At 60.1% G+C, this 15,592-nt stretch overlaps 1 protein-coding gene across 9 annotated transcripts in view; it reads left to right on the top strand.

The window, feature by feature from the left end:
• Nucleotides 1-497: 497 nt before the first annotated feature.
• TRPV3 (transient receptor potential cation channel subfamily V member 3) overlaps nucleotides 498-15,592 on the top strand; it is a 31,028-nt gene continuing 15,933 nt past the window's right edge. For 5 of the 9 annotated variants that reach the window (XR_011383287.1, XR_011383286.1, XM_051824508.2 and 2 more), the window contains exons 1-9: nucleotides 498-642; nucleotides 2,580-2,700; nucleotides 7,749-7,853; nucleotides 7,962-8,048; nucleotides 8,316-8,396; nucleotides 9,854-10,008; nucleotides 10,687-10,863; nucleotides 12,173-12,313; nucleotides 13,647-13,927. Coding sequence is in view for 7 of the 9 variants with exons in the window: in XM_051824508.2 (XP_051680468.1) it covers nucleotides 2,582-2,700; nucleotides 7,749-7,853; nucleotides 7,962-8,048; nucleotides 8,316-8,396; nucleotides 9,854-10,008; nucleotides 10,687-10,863; nucleotides 12,173-12,313; nucleotides 13,647-13,927 (1,146 nt within the window). In the remaining 2 variants the exon portion in view is untranslated. Of the gene's footprint in view, nucleotides 643-2,579; nucleotides 2,701-3,554; nucleotides 4,153-7,748; nucleotides 7,854-7,961; nucleotides 8,049-8,315; nucleotides 8,397-9,853; nucleotides 10,009-10,686; nucleotides 10,864-12,172; nucleotides 12,314-13,646; nucleotides 13,928-15,592 lie in introns of those variants that run through there. The other 4 variants (XM_051824511.2, XM_051824510.2, XM_051824507.2 and 1 more) reach the window with 2 other exon arrangements.

The following is a 15,592-nucleotide window of genomic DNA, read 5'->3' as shown; positions in this document are numbered from 1 at the left end:
GGACACTAAACTTCGGGAAATGACTTGCCCAGGGGTATAGCTAGACAGGAAGGTACAAGGCTGTTGGACACTAAGGCCCATGAGGCACAGTGCTCCCTGGGGGACTTCCTCTGTCTCTGCAGGACCTGATTCCAGGGACTGGCTGTGAGGGACAAGTGCCAAACCTCAGAGTGGATGCCGAGGGGGTCTTCCCTCACCAGGGTTCAGAGCAGAGCACCAGGCGGCTCAGTAAGCCCTCCGTCCTCTCTGACCTCTTTGAGGAGTAGGTCTTATAGTGCCCATTTCCCAGCTGGGGAAACTGAGGCCTGAGCATCAGCTACAAGACAGAAGGTGAGGGACCTGGACCATGGCACTTGTTGCCTGTCCTGTCTCTTCTCTGGCTGGGGTGAGGCTGTGCTGTGGGAGGGAGGTGAGTCACACAGGACACCGGTGGGAGGTGCCGCAGCTGAGGCTGTGGGCGTGGCCCGCCTGGCGCCAAGGGCAGGTGGCTCAGCCAGTTCTGCCTGACGCCTCATTCCAGCCATCCCTCTGCCTGCGATGAGAGCCTCCTGGCATCTCTGCCACCGTCCTGCTGGGGGTCTTTGGGCCCCAGACATGAGATGATCTGAGTGAGGGCTCGCACAGACACCCAGACCCCTCCAGGTGAGTCCTCACTGCTCACGGCAGCCGGGGATCTCCCCAGGGAGCCCAGAGCGTGGGCAGCAGCATCTGCCCTGTGGCCTTCCCTCGGGGGGAGCCTTGGGAAGCAGCTTGGGCCTCCAGCAGGGGAAGCAAAGCCATGAACTCTTGGCTGTAGGGACTGTGTGGGGATCCAAGTTCTGGTGGGTCCAGCAACCCTCTCCTGAGGTTTGGGGACCCAGGAGAGAGAGAAGGTTTTGAAGCCGCTGTGCCGCACAGGTGAGGCTCCTGTCTCTCTCAGCAGGTCCAGGGATGCTCACGGGCAAGAATGTGATTGGTGGGAGTTCAGGACGGGACAGAGTGGCTCCGGAGCTGGAGCGGGATGAGCCCCAGGCATCTCACAGGTGCCGAGCCAGAAGCCATAGTGTAGCCCAGTGGCCCGAGGGCCTGGCCTGTCTCCCACAAAGGCCACTGCAATAAGTCTTGGGGCTGGGGAGGTGCAGCATCTGACTTCCCCAGAGAGGCGGCTCGATCCCAGAGAGAGGGAGGGCAGGGCAGCGAGAGCCCAGCAGGTGAGCACGCAGTTTGTGGAGTGACTCAGGGAGCTACTTGCAGCTGCTGTAGCCCCAGTCCCAGGCTGCTCTGGGCCTCTGCTGCCCTAGCTGCCTACCCTCATAAGCCCCAGGCGGGAGGATGCAGCCCCCAGCTGCCAAGGGTTAGGGCCCCGGGGCTGCTGCATTATGACCAGAGGCCTGGGCAGGGACGGGGCGAGCCTCCATCTCTCTGCTTCCCCATTGGCCCAGCCCAGCCTTCCAGCCCATCTGTCTACAGGTCCCCTTGGGCTGGGGAAGGCAGCCAAGGTCACCCTGTCCTCATCAGGCTGTGACAGGTCCCCAGAGGCCCCTATGCAAAGCTCCCTGCTAGAAGGTGCTCACATCCAGAGCCAGACCTCTCTGTCCTAGGGGTAACTTCCTCTCTCTCAAGCCTGCTCACTTCTGTGGGGGAGGCTCCAACTTCCAAACTCCACTCCAGCCTGATGACACTTCCTGCAGGAAGTCTTCCTATGTGGGGCATCCCCCACCTTCCTAGAGAAATCCCCTCTCCCTTCCCCAATGTCTCTGAGTCCCTGAGGATGACTCAAACTGAGATTGGCCCTTCGTTAACCGCGGAGTCACCTCCTGTCCACACAACGCTTTCGCTGTCCATCTCATCCTCTATGGCCAGCCTGTCCCCTTCCCCATCCCAATGGCCCCTGGCTGCTGGTCACCTCCTGGACTCCACACAATCGGCTGATCCTTAGGTAGCCCCTCCCTCATCCCCACTCCGAGCTGCCCGGGATCAGCCACAGCCCCTAAGTGATGTCTGAAGCCGAACCAGTGCTTCCAGGGCTGTGCGTGAGCCCCCAGGCTCTCAGCCACACCAGCTCCTGCTGAACTTGCATGGCCCCTGGTCTCTGCCTGGGCTGTCCCCTCTGCCCAGATCACCTTCTCTCCACGCGGCCTCTAGGGTCAGCCACAGAGACCGCCTGGGTGCCGAGAACTCCCAAACCTCAGAGCAGCCCGGGGCTGTGTCACAAGGAGCATCCAGAGGGAGGAAGGCGACAGTCCTGCTCGGTCAAGGTCTACCACCTTTGAGAATCGCTCTGAACACAAAATCTATGAAGTGTGCTGAGAAAGCAGGGCTGGTTCTCAGGGTCTGCTTGCATACTGGTGGGGCTGGAGACAGTGTCCTAGGGGCACGGTGGTCTCTGCTGGGCTCACCTGGGAACACAGGAGCAAGGGAAGCTGCAGGGACAGTCTCCCTGCTCTTGAGAAGGGTTGGTGACCTGGGAAGGTGGGGAGCGGGCTCCCCATCTAAAGTGGTTGTGAACAGAGGCTGAAGAGTGCCACACAGACCTCTGATGGTCCCTGAAGCTCCTCCATGCCCTGCACCTGAACTTCTGCCTTGTGACTGTGTTCCAGCCATGAACGTCCTCCCGAAGGATATGGTGCCACTCATGGGCAGGAGAGCCACCATTGCCGGCGGGAACCCTGCCGTCCTGTTGGAGAAGAGGCCAGCCGAGGTCACCCCCACCAAGAAGAGGTAGGCCTGGCGGGCTGAGACCTGGGCTCTGCACAGTGAGAGGCACGGGAGGGGCCAAGTGCCCACCCCAGACAGCCCCAGCTGCTGGTGGACCCTAGACTCTGTCTCATCTCAGGTGGCGCCAGTCAGGTAGAACTGGGCCATGGTGGGGGCCGAGCTGGGGAGATCATATGATGGGCACAATTGGAGAGTTCTCCTTGGAGGGGTTGGGGCCCTGATGCAGGAATATCCAAGAAGGCTCCTGCAGGAGGTGGCGAATGGCCAGAGCCACTCTTGAGACCAAGGCCGAAAAGTGAGTGGACATTCCAGCAGCGGGGTATGCTCTCTGCACACCCTGATGGCTTCCACCCACGGTGCACCTGGCCAGGTTGCTCAAGCTCTCTGACCCCACCTGTGTGCAAAGGGGTTGCCATCAACGACGCCAGCTAACAGGGTGATGGTTCACTGGGATCATTTTGACGAGGTGCCCAACACAGTGCCTGGCACATGGTGGTATTGATGGCATTTTCCTTATGTTTACCATCTTCGTTGTCAACATTACTCCACTGCGCCATGGGGGTTGGACAGGGCTGGGCTGGTCTGCTCTTCTTCCCACTGGGGCCGTGGAAGAGGCTGGGAGCTCAGAAAGGACTTCTCCAGGGTTGCATCTCGCTGCCCCTGAGCTGCCCACCCCACAGCTATGCTTCCCTTGGGGTAGGTCCGCCCATTTGCCCTGCTGCCTCTGCCCCCTCCCAGGCCTCCTCTGCGGCCAGAGGTGGGTTTGGTTCTGTCCTTTGGTCTGTTGGTTTTGAGCCATCATCACCAAGGAGTCCTGTGGACCAGGCCCGGGGCTGGACTGGGAGAGAGACTGGGATTCAGGGAGGAAGAGTGCCCACCCCACTCACAGGCAAGTGGGAGGGGCACCAGAGGAATGTGGGAAGGCCTGGAGAGGGGCTGAAGGGTCAGGCCGGTCATTCTGATCCTGTGGGCAGTCTTGGGCGCTTCGTGGAGGAGGTGTTACTAAAGCGGATGTTGGTAGGTGGCAAGGAAGGGAAAGGGCACGCCAGGCAGCAGGACATGGAGACAGAGGCTCGGGGCCGGGACCGAGGCACTGAGGGGTGAGAAGAGGCTTGGGGGCGGTCAGTGCTGCTGGGTGGGCCTCAGGGGTCAGGCATAGAACCTGCACAGTCTCCAGGGCGGTGGGCAGCCACAGACAGGTGTTTGCAGGGAGGGGCTTTGTGAGGTTTGCATGAAAGCTGTGGAGGGAAGGCTGGGGCAAGGAGGCAAAGGATGAGCCCCCAGGGATAGGCTGGCTGGTTTGTCAGATGTAAGCTTGGTGCTGTTCTTCTGTCTGTTATTTTGAGTCATCCTCACAGAGGCGAACCATGTACCAGGCCCGGGGCTGGGCCCAGGATCCAGAGATTGGGCTTAAATACCACTCCCTGGAGGGCTGTTGGGGCGGCCAGGTGACAGGTGAGCCTGGGGAGTCAGTGATGGAGAGGAAGGGACAGAGCAGAGAGGTTTTTGCACCATGGGGAGGGGAGGGAGGAGGAATAAGAGCCAAAAGACAGCCCTTTCTTCTGGTGGGGAGCCCCTCTGCCCTGGGCCCATCAGAGAAGGGGCAAGGTCAGGAGAAACGAGCCACGCTCGGGTGGGAAATGTGGGCAGGAGGAGCCAGTGGATGCTCCAGCCTGGACTGTGAGGGACCAGACTGGGGGGAGGTACAGAGGAGACAGGGCCTGTGGGGTGGCCGGGCTGTGGGTGGACATTGGGTGGAAGCAGAGACATCTCTGAGCACAGCCAGCCAGGGCCACCCTCCCGCACTCGTCTCACTCTCCCCGGGGCGTCTGGACCTGGGGGAGGACGGAGGACAGGTTTCAGGACAGCCCGACCGGTCGAGCTGCCTGTGCCGAGCACGTCCCTGTGCGTGAACTCACCTCCTGGCTCAGCGCTGCCAAAGCCTGGGCCCAGCCTTTTGTCTCCGGAAGTGGTGGCTGCTCCTCCTCCCCAGAGTCTCTCTGAGGGCCCGCACGTGCCTGCGTCTCCCTGGATCCTGGAGTCGGGACGCCGTCCCCAGAACTGAGTGGGGCACTGTGTGTAGAGAGGAAAAGAAAGGAAAAGGTTACATGTAAAGAAAGAGGGCCAGGTGCCACCCCCCCCCCCGCCCCCAGGAGACATGGCCTCAGGGTGGGTTTGAAGACACCAGGGGGTCTGGAGTGGGGACAGACCTGGGGACCTGAGCCACCATGCCCTGCCCCGCGCATGGCAGCCACCATGGCCTCCTTACAGGGCCCTGGGCGAGGCGGGGCCCAGTGTCCGGGCCAGAGGGCGGTGGGGCTGGGGAGGAGCTGGCCTGGTGAGTTCGGAGGACACCGAACATTTCCTGGAACAGAGCAGGCAGTATACAGGCCCTGTCCCAGTCTTGGGGCTGCTCCAGGAGCGTTCTTTGACTTCAGAGGGGACAGAAAATCCAGGAGAAATGGTGTAGCGCTGCCCGCGCACCTGAGTTAATAACACCCAGATGGGGCCCTTTGGTCTGGGCCAAAGGTAGGACTGAACATTCAGCACCTGCCGAGGACAGGTGCTCAGGTGTCCGGAGGCCAAGGCCTCGTTGAGTGCTTATCATGGTAGGCAGGATGCCAGGGGAGCGTGGGGCAGGCGTGGGACGGGGCCTCACGGTCCAGCGGCCACCCAGGCCCAGCCACTGGCCTCTCCGCGTGCAGCCCGGCTTCTGTCACCCTCCTCCTCGCATCCCGTGCTCCGGGGCTTGCTTCTTCAGGCTCTGCCCTCACCTGCCTTCCCCCGGGGGCGTTTCTTATGCTTCTCTCTGAGCCTCAGCAGCAGACCTCCAGACTGCTCCAAGTCCCAGAGCACACAGCCCCCGCTGCAGCTCAGAGCCTTCCCCGGGCTCTGTCCTCTCTAAAGAGGTTACCCTGGAAGTCGGGACAATGTCTTAGCTCTGGCTGAGATGTCTGGAGTGGGGTCCCCAGAAGGGGCATCTTCCCCCTCCAAATCCCCGGGGAAAGTGGCTTCAGAAGGGATGGGGGCTTGGCCTCCTTGTGCACCGTGATATTCCCCAACCCAGGAACAATGCCCGGAATGTTGTTCCGGCTCCGTATTTGCCAATGAATGGGACGCCTGACCCAGAGATGGAGAGTGAACCCCTGAGCCACACAGGAGGCAGAGGCGGAGTGGGGCCAGGCTTTGGCTTCTCAGTCAAGGGCTTTCGTCTCCTGTCTTCTCCTTTGGAGGGAAGGTTTTATTTCAGGTCAAGCAAGGAGGTTCCTCTTGATGGTGGGAGACAGGAGGGTGGAGGCCTCGTGTCAGCCAGTACTGCCCTCTCCCTTCAGGGGTCAGCTCTGAGCCCTCCTAGCCTGTGTGGGCCTGGAGGAGTGCGGAGGGATTCCCAGGCGGCCCCTGCTCTCTCTGCTGCCTGCCCCTCCCCGGGAAGTGGCCGTACCGGGCAGCCTCCCTGCACGGCGAACTCTTGGAGTTTGCTGGCCCAGAGGTGAGAGCAGAGCCCTGTGGGTTGTGCTGTGAGCTGAGAGTCTGGGCAGCAGGAATCGGATTCCTGGATCAGCCTGGAGAAGTCACAGGAGAGCTGCGAATGAGTCAGCTGCTTGGTTCCTTCAACCAAAACACCGACGAGCAAGCTTCTTGGGATGGCGCAGGTCCATGGCTGCGCTTGGTTTGGAGGTTCAGCAGCCCCACTGGCTTGGCGGCCGCGGGGGGCTGGCAGTGGCGGGGCAGATGAGGAGGAAGGATCCCACGATGAGCCAGGAAGCAGAGACAGAAGCTATGCTGACTCGGCTTCAGTAACCGCCCCTCTTGTGAGAGCCACCTTCTCAGGGCACCCCCCCCCCCACCCTGTGACTTAAAGACCCCGCCGGGCCCACCTCGCGGCCACCACGCTGACCCACCAGCCCTCTGCTTTAGGTCTGCGGAGTCTGAGCATCCATGTGAGTCTAGGAGCCATGTCTTTCTCCCTGCTGAGCCCCAGGACTCTCATCTGGAAGGGCACCACAGTCCTTCCCTGAGGCCCGCGTGTTGGGCTTGAGGTGTCTGGGCCTGCTCTTCTGGGGTCTTGTGGGAGCAGTGAGGGGGGCACGTGAGTCCTTCCAGGCCCGGGAAGGAAGCAGGTGGCAAAGTTGCCTGGGAGCCCCTGCACACCTGGAGGAGGCCCCGGCCGGGCCACGGAGCCACCAGTGGGGCTGCAGCAGCTGCAGGGCAGGGGTGTGTGGCGGAGGGCGCCCTCACCTCGGAGCGTGGCGTGACTGTGGCTTCCAGGGCTCGTGTGTCTGCATTTGTGGGTGCCTCTAGCCGGGAATCGCGGCTTGTGGGTGTGTTTCGGCTCCCTGGGACAGCGAGGGTCTGCTTTCCTAGGGGCCCTGGGCCTCTGTCTTCACCTGGCCCAAGGAGAGAGCAGATCCTTGTCCCCCTTTCTGCCTCCCACTGCCTGAAGTGGTTTCCTGGGTTTTCCTCTGGATGCGGGGTTCTCAGCTGTGTCCTCCCTGTTCTTAGCCTCTTCTGTTTGCTATCAGAGGGGCAGAGGGCAGAGGGCAGCGGGCAGAGCAGGGTCACTCTGGCCCTTCCCCTCCTGCTCAGGAGCCAGGAAGGGCCTCGCAGATCTCGGGGTCCAGCTACCTCCTCGGGAAAGGGCTCTCCCTTCAGATCTGACGCCCGAGGGGCAGCTGGGTGGCTCCGAGGGGAATCTCACTTCTAGGCTGGTGTTCCCCATCATGGATAAGGCCTTTCCATCCAGATACAGCCACAGACAGGGCTGTCCGTCTTAGGCCACCCCCAGTAGAGACCCTTGGGTTCAAAGGACAGGAGTCACCCAGACCCAGCCGAGACTCCAGCACTGCCACCTCCCTGCTCAGTGACCTGGGGCAGGTTGCTCCTCTACTGCCGCCCTCCCCCAGCCTCCCAGTGCCCAGGCAAAGCAGGCCCCCAGGCACTGCTCAGTGGAGGAGAGGGGGAAGAGGGTGTGCCCTCCACAGCAGGGCTGTAGGACACACAGGCGGCCGAGTCCTGCCCAGCTCTCACGGCCTTCCTTGGTGTCTCCCCAGTGCACACTTCTTCCTGGAGATAGAAGGGTTTGAGTCCAACCCCACTGTGACCAAGACCTCGCCGCCCATCTTCTCCAAGCCCATGGACTCCAACATCCGGCCATGGTGAGTGTCAGTCCTGGCTCCGGAGTGCACGCAGTGACCCGCTCCTGCGGTGTGTCACCAGGGTCCTTTTACAACCCTGGCCTTCTCTCCCCTCCCCCACACCCCTAGCGTCTCGGGCAACTGTGATGACATGGACTCCCCCCAGTCCCCTCAGGATGACGTGACAGAGACCCCATCCAATCCTAACAGTCCCAGGTGAGTCTGGCCCTGCCCCTCCTCCCACGGCACCTTCCCAGGGGCAGGTGTCAGGCTCAAGGGCCCTGCAGGAAGGAGAAAGTCACCACGATCCCCAGGGGGTTGGGACAAGGGTCTGGATGCCTGGGCTCCTGGCTGTGGTGTGCAGGACTGTTTTGGAGGGGAAGTGGAGTCTCCAATGTTATACGGTGTACAATAATACCCACTGATGGGTACAGCAAGTGTGGTGTGCATATAAAATTCAGTACTACTCAGCTTTCAAAACAGGTTGGAAACTGCTATCAGTGACGACATGGAGGAGCCTAGAGGATGTGATGTGAGCACAACAAGCCAGGCTCTCACTCACAGGTGCAGTGAGAGAAAGTTCATCCCACAGGAGCGGAGACTGGAACAGCGCTTACGGAGGGCAGGAAGGGAAGGGCTGGGGCCCAGGAGACGCTGGTCTGAGGGCGCAGTGCTGGATGGGGGTGGGGGAGGAGCCAGGTCTGCAGCCCTCTGCACGGCGGGGCGGCAGCAGTTCACGATCGTGTATGGTGTACCTCAGAGTAGCTACAGGAGACGGTTTTGATGTGCTCATCACAAAGAAATGATAAACGTTTGGGGCGATGGCTATGCTAATTGCTCTAATTCGGTTATTATGCACTTTTGCCCCTGTATCCAAACATCACGTTGTACTCCATTAATGTGTACAATTATGTGCCCATGAAGAATAAATACAGTATGGGCATTTGGCGTAGGGGTTAAGACATCCCTTGGGATACCTGCACCCCTTATTGAGTACCTGAGTTGGAGTCCTGCTAATGAGCACCCTGGGAGGCAGCAGGTGATGGTGCAAGTACTTGGTTTCTGCTGCCCACATAGGAGAACTGCATTCAGTTTCTGGCACCAGTTTTGGCTTGCTCCGCAGCTGGCTGTTCTGGGAACTTGGCGGGAGTGAGCCAGCATGTGGAAGACATCTGTCTCTCTGCCTTTCAATTTAAATAAATAGATAAAGTAGAATAAAATAAAGCAATACCCTTCATTCATTACAAAACATTCAAACAACAGCAATACAAGGGAGTGAGAGCTTTAGCATCAGACCATTTTGTCAATTAAAAATTCATGCACACACAACATCAAGATAGATTTTGCCAGAATGCATGCAGACAAAAGATTAGGTGTCAGTGCAGGACCAGGTTTACTTTTTTGATTAGCATAATTCAAACAACACAAAACACACAAGAGAAATTTCCCTTCTATTTCCTTTTTTTTTTTTTTAAAGATTTATTTATTTACTTGAAAATCAGAGTTACACATAGAGAAGGAAAGACAGAGAGAGAGAGAGGTCTTCCATCCGCAGATTCACTCCCCAGTTGGCCGCAACAGCCAGAGCTGTGCCGATCCAAAGCCAGGAGCCAGGAGCTTCTTCCAGGTCTCCCACATGGGTGCAGGGGCCCAAGGACTTGGGCCATCTTCTACTGCTTTCCCAGGCCATAGCAGAGAGCTGGATCGGAAGTGGAGCAGCCAGGTCTTGAACCGGCACCCATACGGGATGCCGGTGCTTTAGGCCAGAGCGTTAACCCACTGTGCCACAGCGCCAGCCCCTCTATTTCCTTTTGAGGCAATGAAGACCTGGTGAGAGCGTTCTTGATCATTGCTATGTGTATCCAAATATATGTGTTTTGATAAAATGAGAAGGGAGCTTGGGGGAGCGCTGGGGCACTAAGGTGGGGCTGGCGGGCATTGACACAGATGTTGGGGGGCTGGTGCAGAGAGCAGAGGCTGGGGTGCACTCCCGGTGAGATGGAAACATTGTCTGGTCTCAGTGCAAACCTGGCCAAGGAAGAAAAGAGGCGGCGGAAGCATCGGCTGAAGAAGCGCATCTTCACGGCCGTGTCTGAGGGCTGCGTGCAGGAGCTGGTGGGGCTGCTACTGGAGCTGCAGGAGCTGTGCAGGCGCCACCGCGGCCTGGACGTGTCTGGTGAGCCCCGGGCTGCAGGGCGTGCGAGGCTGGGGGCCCTGCTCACCTCCTGCTGCCCTGTTCTCACTCCGTCTGTTTGTGGGGCTGGAGTGTGCGGGGCCTGGAATGCTGTGCCAGGGGCCTTTGATCGGGACTCTGAGGGCAGTGGGGAGCTATGGAAGAGACTAGACAGGCGAGGAGCCTTGGTGACAGTGGTCCCAGGAGGATGGGGTTATAGTGGAGAAGGCTGCTGTTCTGGCAGAGTTAGGACCCCAAAGCAGAGCTGGGGGAGGGGCAGGCTCTGGAGAGTTCTTCAGGCAGCGGCATCGACAGAACTGGGGGCTGTGGGAAGACAGGGAGAAGGGGGGCCTTTGGATTAGAGTAGGTTGGTGGGTGGCTGGAGACTTAGCTGTCCAAGGATTAGAGAGCGGGAGCTTAAGGAAGATGACTCCATTTGAAGGCCACAGGAGGGGCTGGCTGGAGACGGGGCCTTCAGGGTAGCAGCACCCAGGTGGGCAGTGGGAAGCCACACAGAGGCTGCCCCCACCAACATACACACTGAGGGAAAGGTGCAGGGGACGTGGCTCTCCTGGAGGGCAAGGAGCCGGCCAAGAGGGAGGAGGAGAGCTGGGGAGCGGGGCTGGGGAGGCAGCAGGGGCGGGGCCGTGCTGTGGCTCCATCCTGCCCCGCTGCCCACAGACTTCCTCATGCACAAGCTGACCGCCTCGGACACGGGCAAGACCTGCCTGATGAAGGCCCTGCTGAACATCAACCCCAGAACCAAGGAGATTGTGCGGATCCTGCTCACCTTCGCCGAGGAGAACGGCATCCTGGACAGGTTTATCAATGCCGAGTACACGGAGGAGGCCTACGAAGGTACCCCGGCTGTGTGGGGAGGGGCTGTGCAAGCAGGCGACTCCCTGGGGGGAGGGTGGGGGGCCGCCTGGTCACTGCTGGCCGTGACCCGAGAAACTGGTGCTGGGCACGCGGCGGGCACTCTCCTCCACTTCCCTCGTTCCGCATGGAACTGCAGGCCCTGACTTGCGTGCAGCCACTCTGGTTGGCACCACGTGAGAAATCGAGGCCAGCTGTGCCAAAAAAGCAATTTTAGATGGGAAATGCCATGGAAAGAAGCGAAGACGATGTGACAGAAGGTCACGGGGGGTGGGGTGGGCGTGTGAGAGTGGACAGGCAGACAGGTTGGCCTTGGAGCTGAGGCCTGTGTGGAGAGAAGGATCCTGAGCAAGGCAAGGCCCTGGGCCCCGGGGGTGGGAAGGAGCCAGGCCCCTCTGAGCAGGGGAAATGGGGAGCGATGGGGGGCTGGACAACTGGGTGGGGCCCACGACAGGCAGCCATCAGCAGGCTTGTCATGACTCCCGGCCCCGTCTGGGGCTCTGTTTTGAGCCTGCTCCCTGTGGGGCCAGAGACAGGGTCGAGAGACCAAATCAGAGCCAGTGTTTGCCTGCCCAGGGCCTGCACTGCAAACACCCACCAAGGCCTGTCCTCAGCTGAGTTTTTAAGCGTCGACAAGGGCTGACTTTTCGCAAGGGCTTTTGTTATCAGAAAAAGCCAAGGATTGTGACAGAAGAGAAGTTATGGAGCAGAGGAGAGGAAACCCAGGGAAGACTGCCGCCTCTGTGTGCTGAACCGCAACCTGAGCTCCCTGGGAGCCAAAGCAAAGACAGAAACTGCTCTCGGCGTGTCACTACGGCGCTGACAGCGGTCCTGTAGCCAGGGAGGTTCAGGCCAGGGCCTGGGGGTTCTCCCTTTTCTGTCTCTGGCAGTGTCTCAGGGGCTTGCACCCTCCCTTGTTGCAGTCTGGTGCCCACAGCAGATTCCCTGGCAACGCTAGGGTTTCACATACAAGATGCTCACTGTAAATGTTTTGGTTGAATGAAGGTCACTGGTGTCTCCACTGAGGCTGGCCTCTGGCCCTCACCTCTCCTGTCTCAGCCTCCCCCTGTCTCTTCCTTCTCTCCCCAGTGGCCTCTTGCTGCTGAGCTGGCCTGGGGCTGGTGTGCCCACTGTGGGTGTGGGTGTGGGCGCCCCATTTGTGTCTGCTTTCCCCGGACCGCCCCGAGGTGTCTGCTGCCGCCACTCACCCCCAGGGTTCCCAGGCAGTGCTTGGGGTAGGGGGCTCCAGGCCCCTGCACTGAGCACCCTGTGCCTCCCCGCTGGTCCACAGGTCAGACGGCGCTGAATATCGCCATCGAGCGGCGCCAGAGAGACATCGCGGCGCTCCTCATCGCCGCAGGCGCCGACGTCAACGCCCACGCCAAGGGGGTCTTCTTCAACCCCAAGTACCAGCACGAGGGCTTCTACTTCGGTGGGTGCGGTTCGGTCTGCGAGGAGGGAGGCGCCGCACAGCCCCGAGGCATCACTCCCCAGAGTCCGGACTGGGAGGGGGCTGGGGCTGATCCGTGCTAGCGGGACCCCGAGGGTGGACCACAGGCTGGGGAAGTGGCATGGTCTGCAGAGACCTGGGACTGGAACAGAGGAGATAGCCCCACTTCCCCGGTGAGGCCATGGTTCTGAGCAGATGGTGATAGGGTCTCCTGCCCTCTCGCCCTGCGCCTTGTGCCTCTCTGGGAGTCAAAAGCCAGGAGCAGAAAACCGCCAGGCAGACCGGTTCTGGGGTCCAGACACAGTTATGGTTAGGATGCTCCCGGCAGGAAAAGAAATGGCAATGATTTAGCTGAGGCAGATTTCACCTGCTTTGCTTGTTTCTTAAAAAGGATTTATTAATTATTTATTAGGACAGCAAAGCGATGGAGGTGGGAGGAAACACAGGAGGGAGAGAGAGCAAGAGAGAGAGAGAACGAGAGATAGAGGTGGGGGGGGAGAGAGAGAGAGATGTTTACACACACAGAGATATCTTCCAACTGCTGGTCCACTACCCAGGTGGCCACAGCAGCCAGGTCTAGGCCAGGCTGAAGCCAGGAGCCAGGAGCTTCATCTTGGTCTCCTACTTGGGTGACAGGGACCCAAACAGTCGGGCCATCAACTGAAGCTGCCTCTCCAGGTGCGTTAGCAGGGAGCTGGACTGGAAGTGGAGCAGCTGCTCGGGTATGGGATGCTGGCATCGCAAGTGTTGGCCTGTACGCCACAGCCCCTTCTCTTTTCTTAACAACCATCTGTGGAGTCAGTTCTGGACTGTGTTAGAAAATGAGAGGTGCTACTAAAAAGATACAAAGTAAAACGAAAGCAGGGGAGTCAGGAATTTTGTCTGGGGTCAGTTTCTGTTTTAAATAGGCTGGTGAGGGGGACTCATTGAAATGTCAATGTTTGAGCAAAAATTTAAAGGAGGCGAGGGAGTGAGAGATGCAGAGGCAATAGCTTGGGTCAAATTCCCAGTGTGCTCAAGGGAGAGGGCGATGGTCCCTGTGGCTTGAGGGAGGTCAGTGAGGAGTGGTGGTAGTGGTGATGGTGGTGGGGAGATACAGAAGCTTGAGTTTTATTATGCATGAGGTGGAATTTGCATGTTCGCAGGGTCTGCCTGGCTGCTGAGCCGAGATCAGTGCTGGAGGGCCAGGCTGGAAGCCGGGAGATCAGTTAGGAAGCTCAGGCTTCCCGTGGCACAATGGGGAGATGGTCAAGAAGTAGGTGGGGCCTGCTTGTGGCCCAGGAGAGAAACAAGCCTCAGTGCTGCCCGCCCCTAGGTGAGACGCCCCTGGCCCTGGCGGCTTGCACCAACCAGCCCGAGATTGTGCAGCTGCTGATGGAGAACGAGCAGACAGACATCACCTCGCAGGACTCCCGGGGAAACAACATCCTGCACGCCCTGGTGACCGTGGCCGAGGACTTCAAGACGCAGAACGACTTCGTGAAGCACATGTACGACAGGATCCTGCTGCGGAGCGGCAGCTGGCAGCTGGAGACCATGCGCAACCACGACGGCCTCACGCCGCTGCAGCTGGCCGCCAAGATGGGCAAGGCCGAGGTGGGCACGGGGGCGGGGTGGGGGGTCTCGTCCCAGGGAAAGGGCAGGTGCAGTGGGGATTGGGGTAGGTTTGTTCTGAGTGACTGCACAGAGGCCACCAGGCGCAGTCCACCTCCTTGGCCCGATTCTCCCTGTCCCTGTCTCTTGTCCTGGGAGTCCCTGGCTGCAGCCAGCCTGGGAGCATCTGGAGGCGCAGGTGACATTGTGTCTCACGTGTGTGCGCTGTGACCCAACATTCCTGTGTGGTGAGGCCCCCATGGGGAGGCTGGGCGTCTGACCCCCAGCTTCTCAGGGGGACAGGAATCCAGAGTGGCCACTCTGCTGTGTTCCCCAGCTGTGGAGAAGCTGTGAGTTGTGTCCCTAGCAGAAAGCAGCTGTCTGGGGCTGCAGGGGCCTCCTGTGCTATGGTTGGGGCTCTCCAGGGAGCCTCCAGGAAGACTGGGGCTGGCCCTGGGCTCAGATCTTGGTCATGGCTGGGGCGTGGCTTGATCTGAGATCAAGGTCGAGAACCAGGTTCTTCTTTTCAGAACACAGATCATGGGGTCATCCTACTCCGCAGTCCCTCTGTCTCCCAGCCCTTGGAGCAGACTGTGGCTCCTGGGAGGCTGTGGGAGGTGCAGGAGGATGATGACCATTGAGCAATTGTGCCAGCCTCAGGGCCCCGTCTCCAGGGTCAGCTGTCCTGAGGGCCGTGGGTCCTGTTCCAGTGATCAAGGCCAGGCCCCACAAAGGACCGCTTCATGCTCTTGTAGGGGGAGGAGGGGATGTAGAGGGCCTGCCACAGAGGGGACTTGTGTGCCTGCCTCCCCAAGCGCCTGCCTCCCCCGGGCTCACAGCTGGCTGGGAGCTTTGAGGCGAGCCAGAGTGTGGAATAGGTCAGTCGTCCTCCAAGGGCCTCTTCCCTGCATGCCGCTGTGGCACGTGCTGTCCCTGCCACCCCGGCCCAGGAGAGCCCCAGGCCCCCCTTGTTCTTCAGAGGACAATGTGCCCACCATGGCCCCTTCAGGGGAGGGGTGGGGGAGGCACCTGCACCCTTCTGGCCTTAGCTCTCTTGTGTTCAACATCATTTGGAAAACTTCTGGTTGCTGCCTCTGTGGCCGCTGTGCTGGGCGTGGAGGGCAGAGCAGTGCTGGAGACACAGATCCTGTCTTCGGGGCTGTTAGTGGCTGGGGAGCCGGGGAGGAGGCCGTTCTGCCCGGGCGGTGGAGGGAGGCTGTCATGTGACACGGGCTGGGAACCCCACTGGGCCGTGTGAGATCAGGACTCCGACACTGCCCTGTCCAACAAGTCCCTCGGCTTGGGTCTTGGGTTAGGGTCTCAGACAGCCCTGGTCCTCATCCCAGGGGGACCCAAGGCCCAGCTTTCAGGAAGGCGTGATGGGTGGAAGGATGGCTGGTTGGCTGGAGCCCCGTGGCACTCTCTGTTCAGCCTGCCCGGGCAGCTTTCCAGATCAGATTCTTGGGTCCCACCCTAGAGGTTTGGAGCTCCTTTGTTGGTAATGAGAGATTTCAAGAGAACCCCTGCTGACCCCATCAGGCAGCCAGTTTGAGGATTCTGGCCTGAACGTGGGTCATGCAGGCCTCTGTCCGTGCAGGCCGGGCTGCCGCAGCGTCACCTGTCTGGCCGGCATGCAGAGCCCCGGCTGGGGAGAGCTTGACTGACGGT

This window comes from Oryctolagus cuniculus, chromosome 17 (assembly GCF_964237555.1).
Source record: "Oryctolagus cuniculus chromosome 17, mOryCun1.1, whole genome shotgun sequence".
Lineage (NCBI taxonomy): Eukaryota > Metazoa > Chordata > Mammalia > Lagomorpha > Leporidae > Oryctolagus > Oryctolagus cuniculus.
This window is presented reverse-complemented; position numbering and strand designations above follow the sequence as displayed.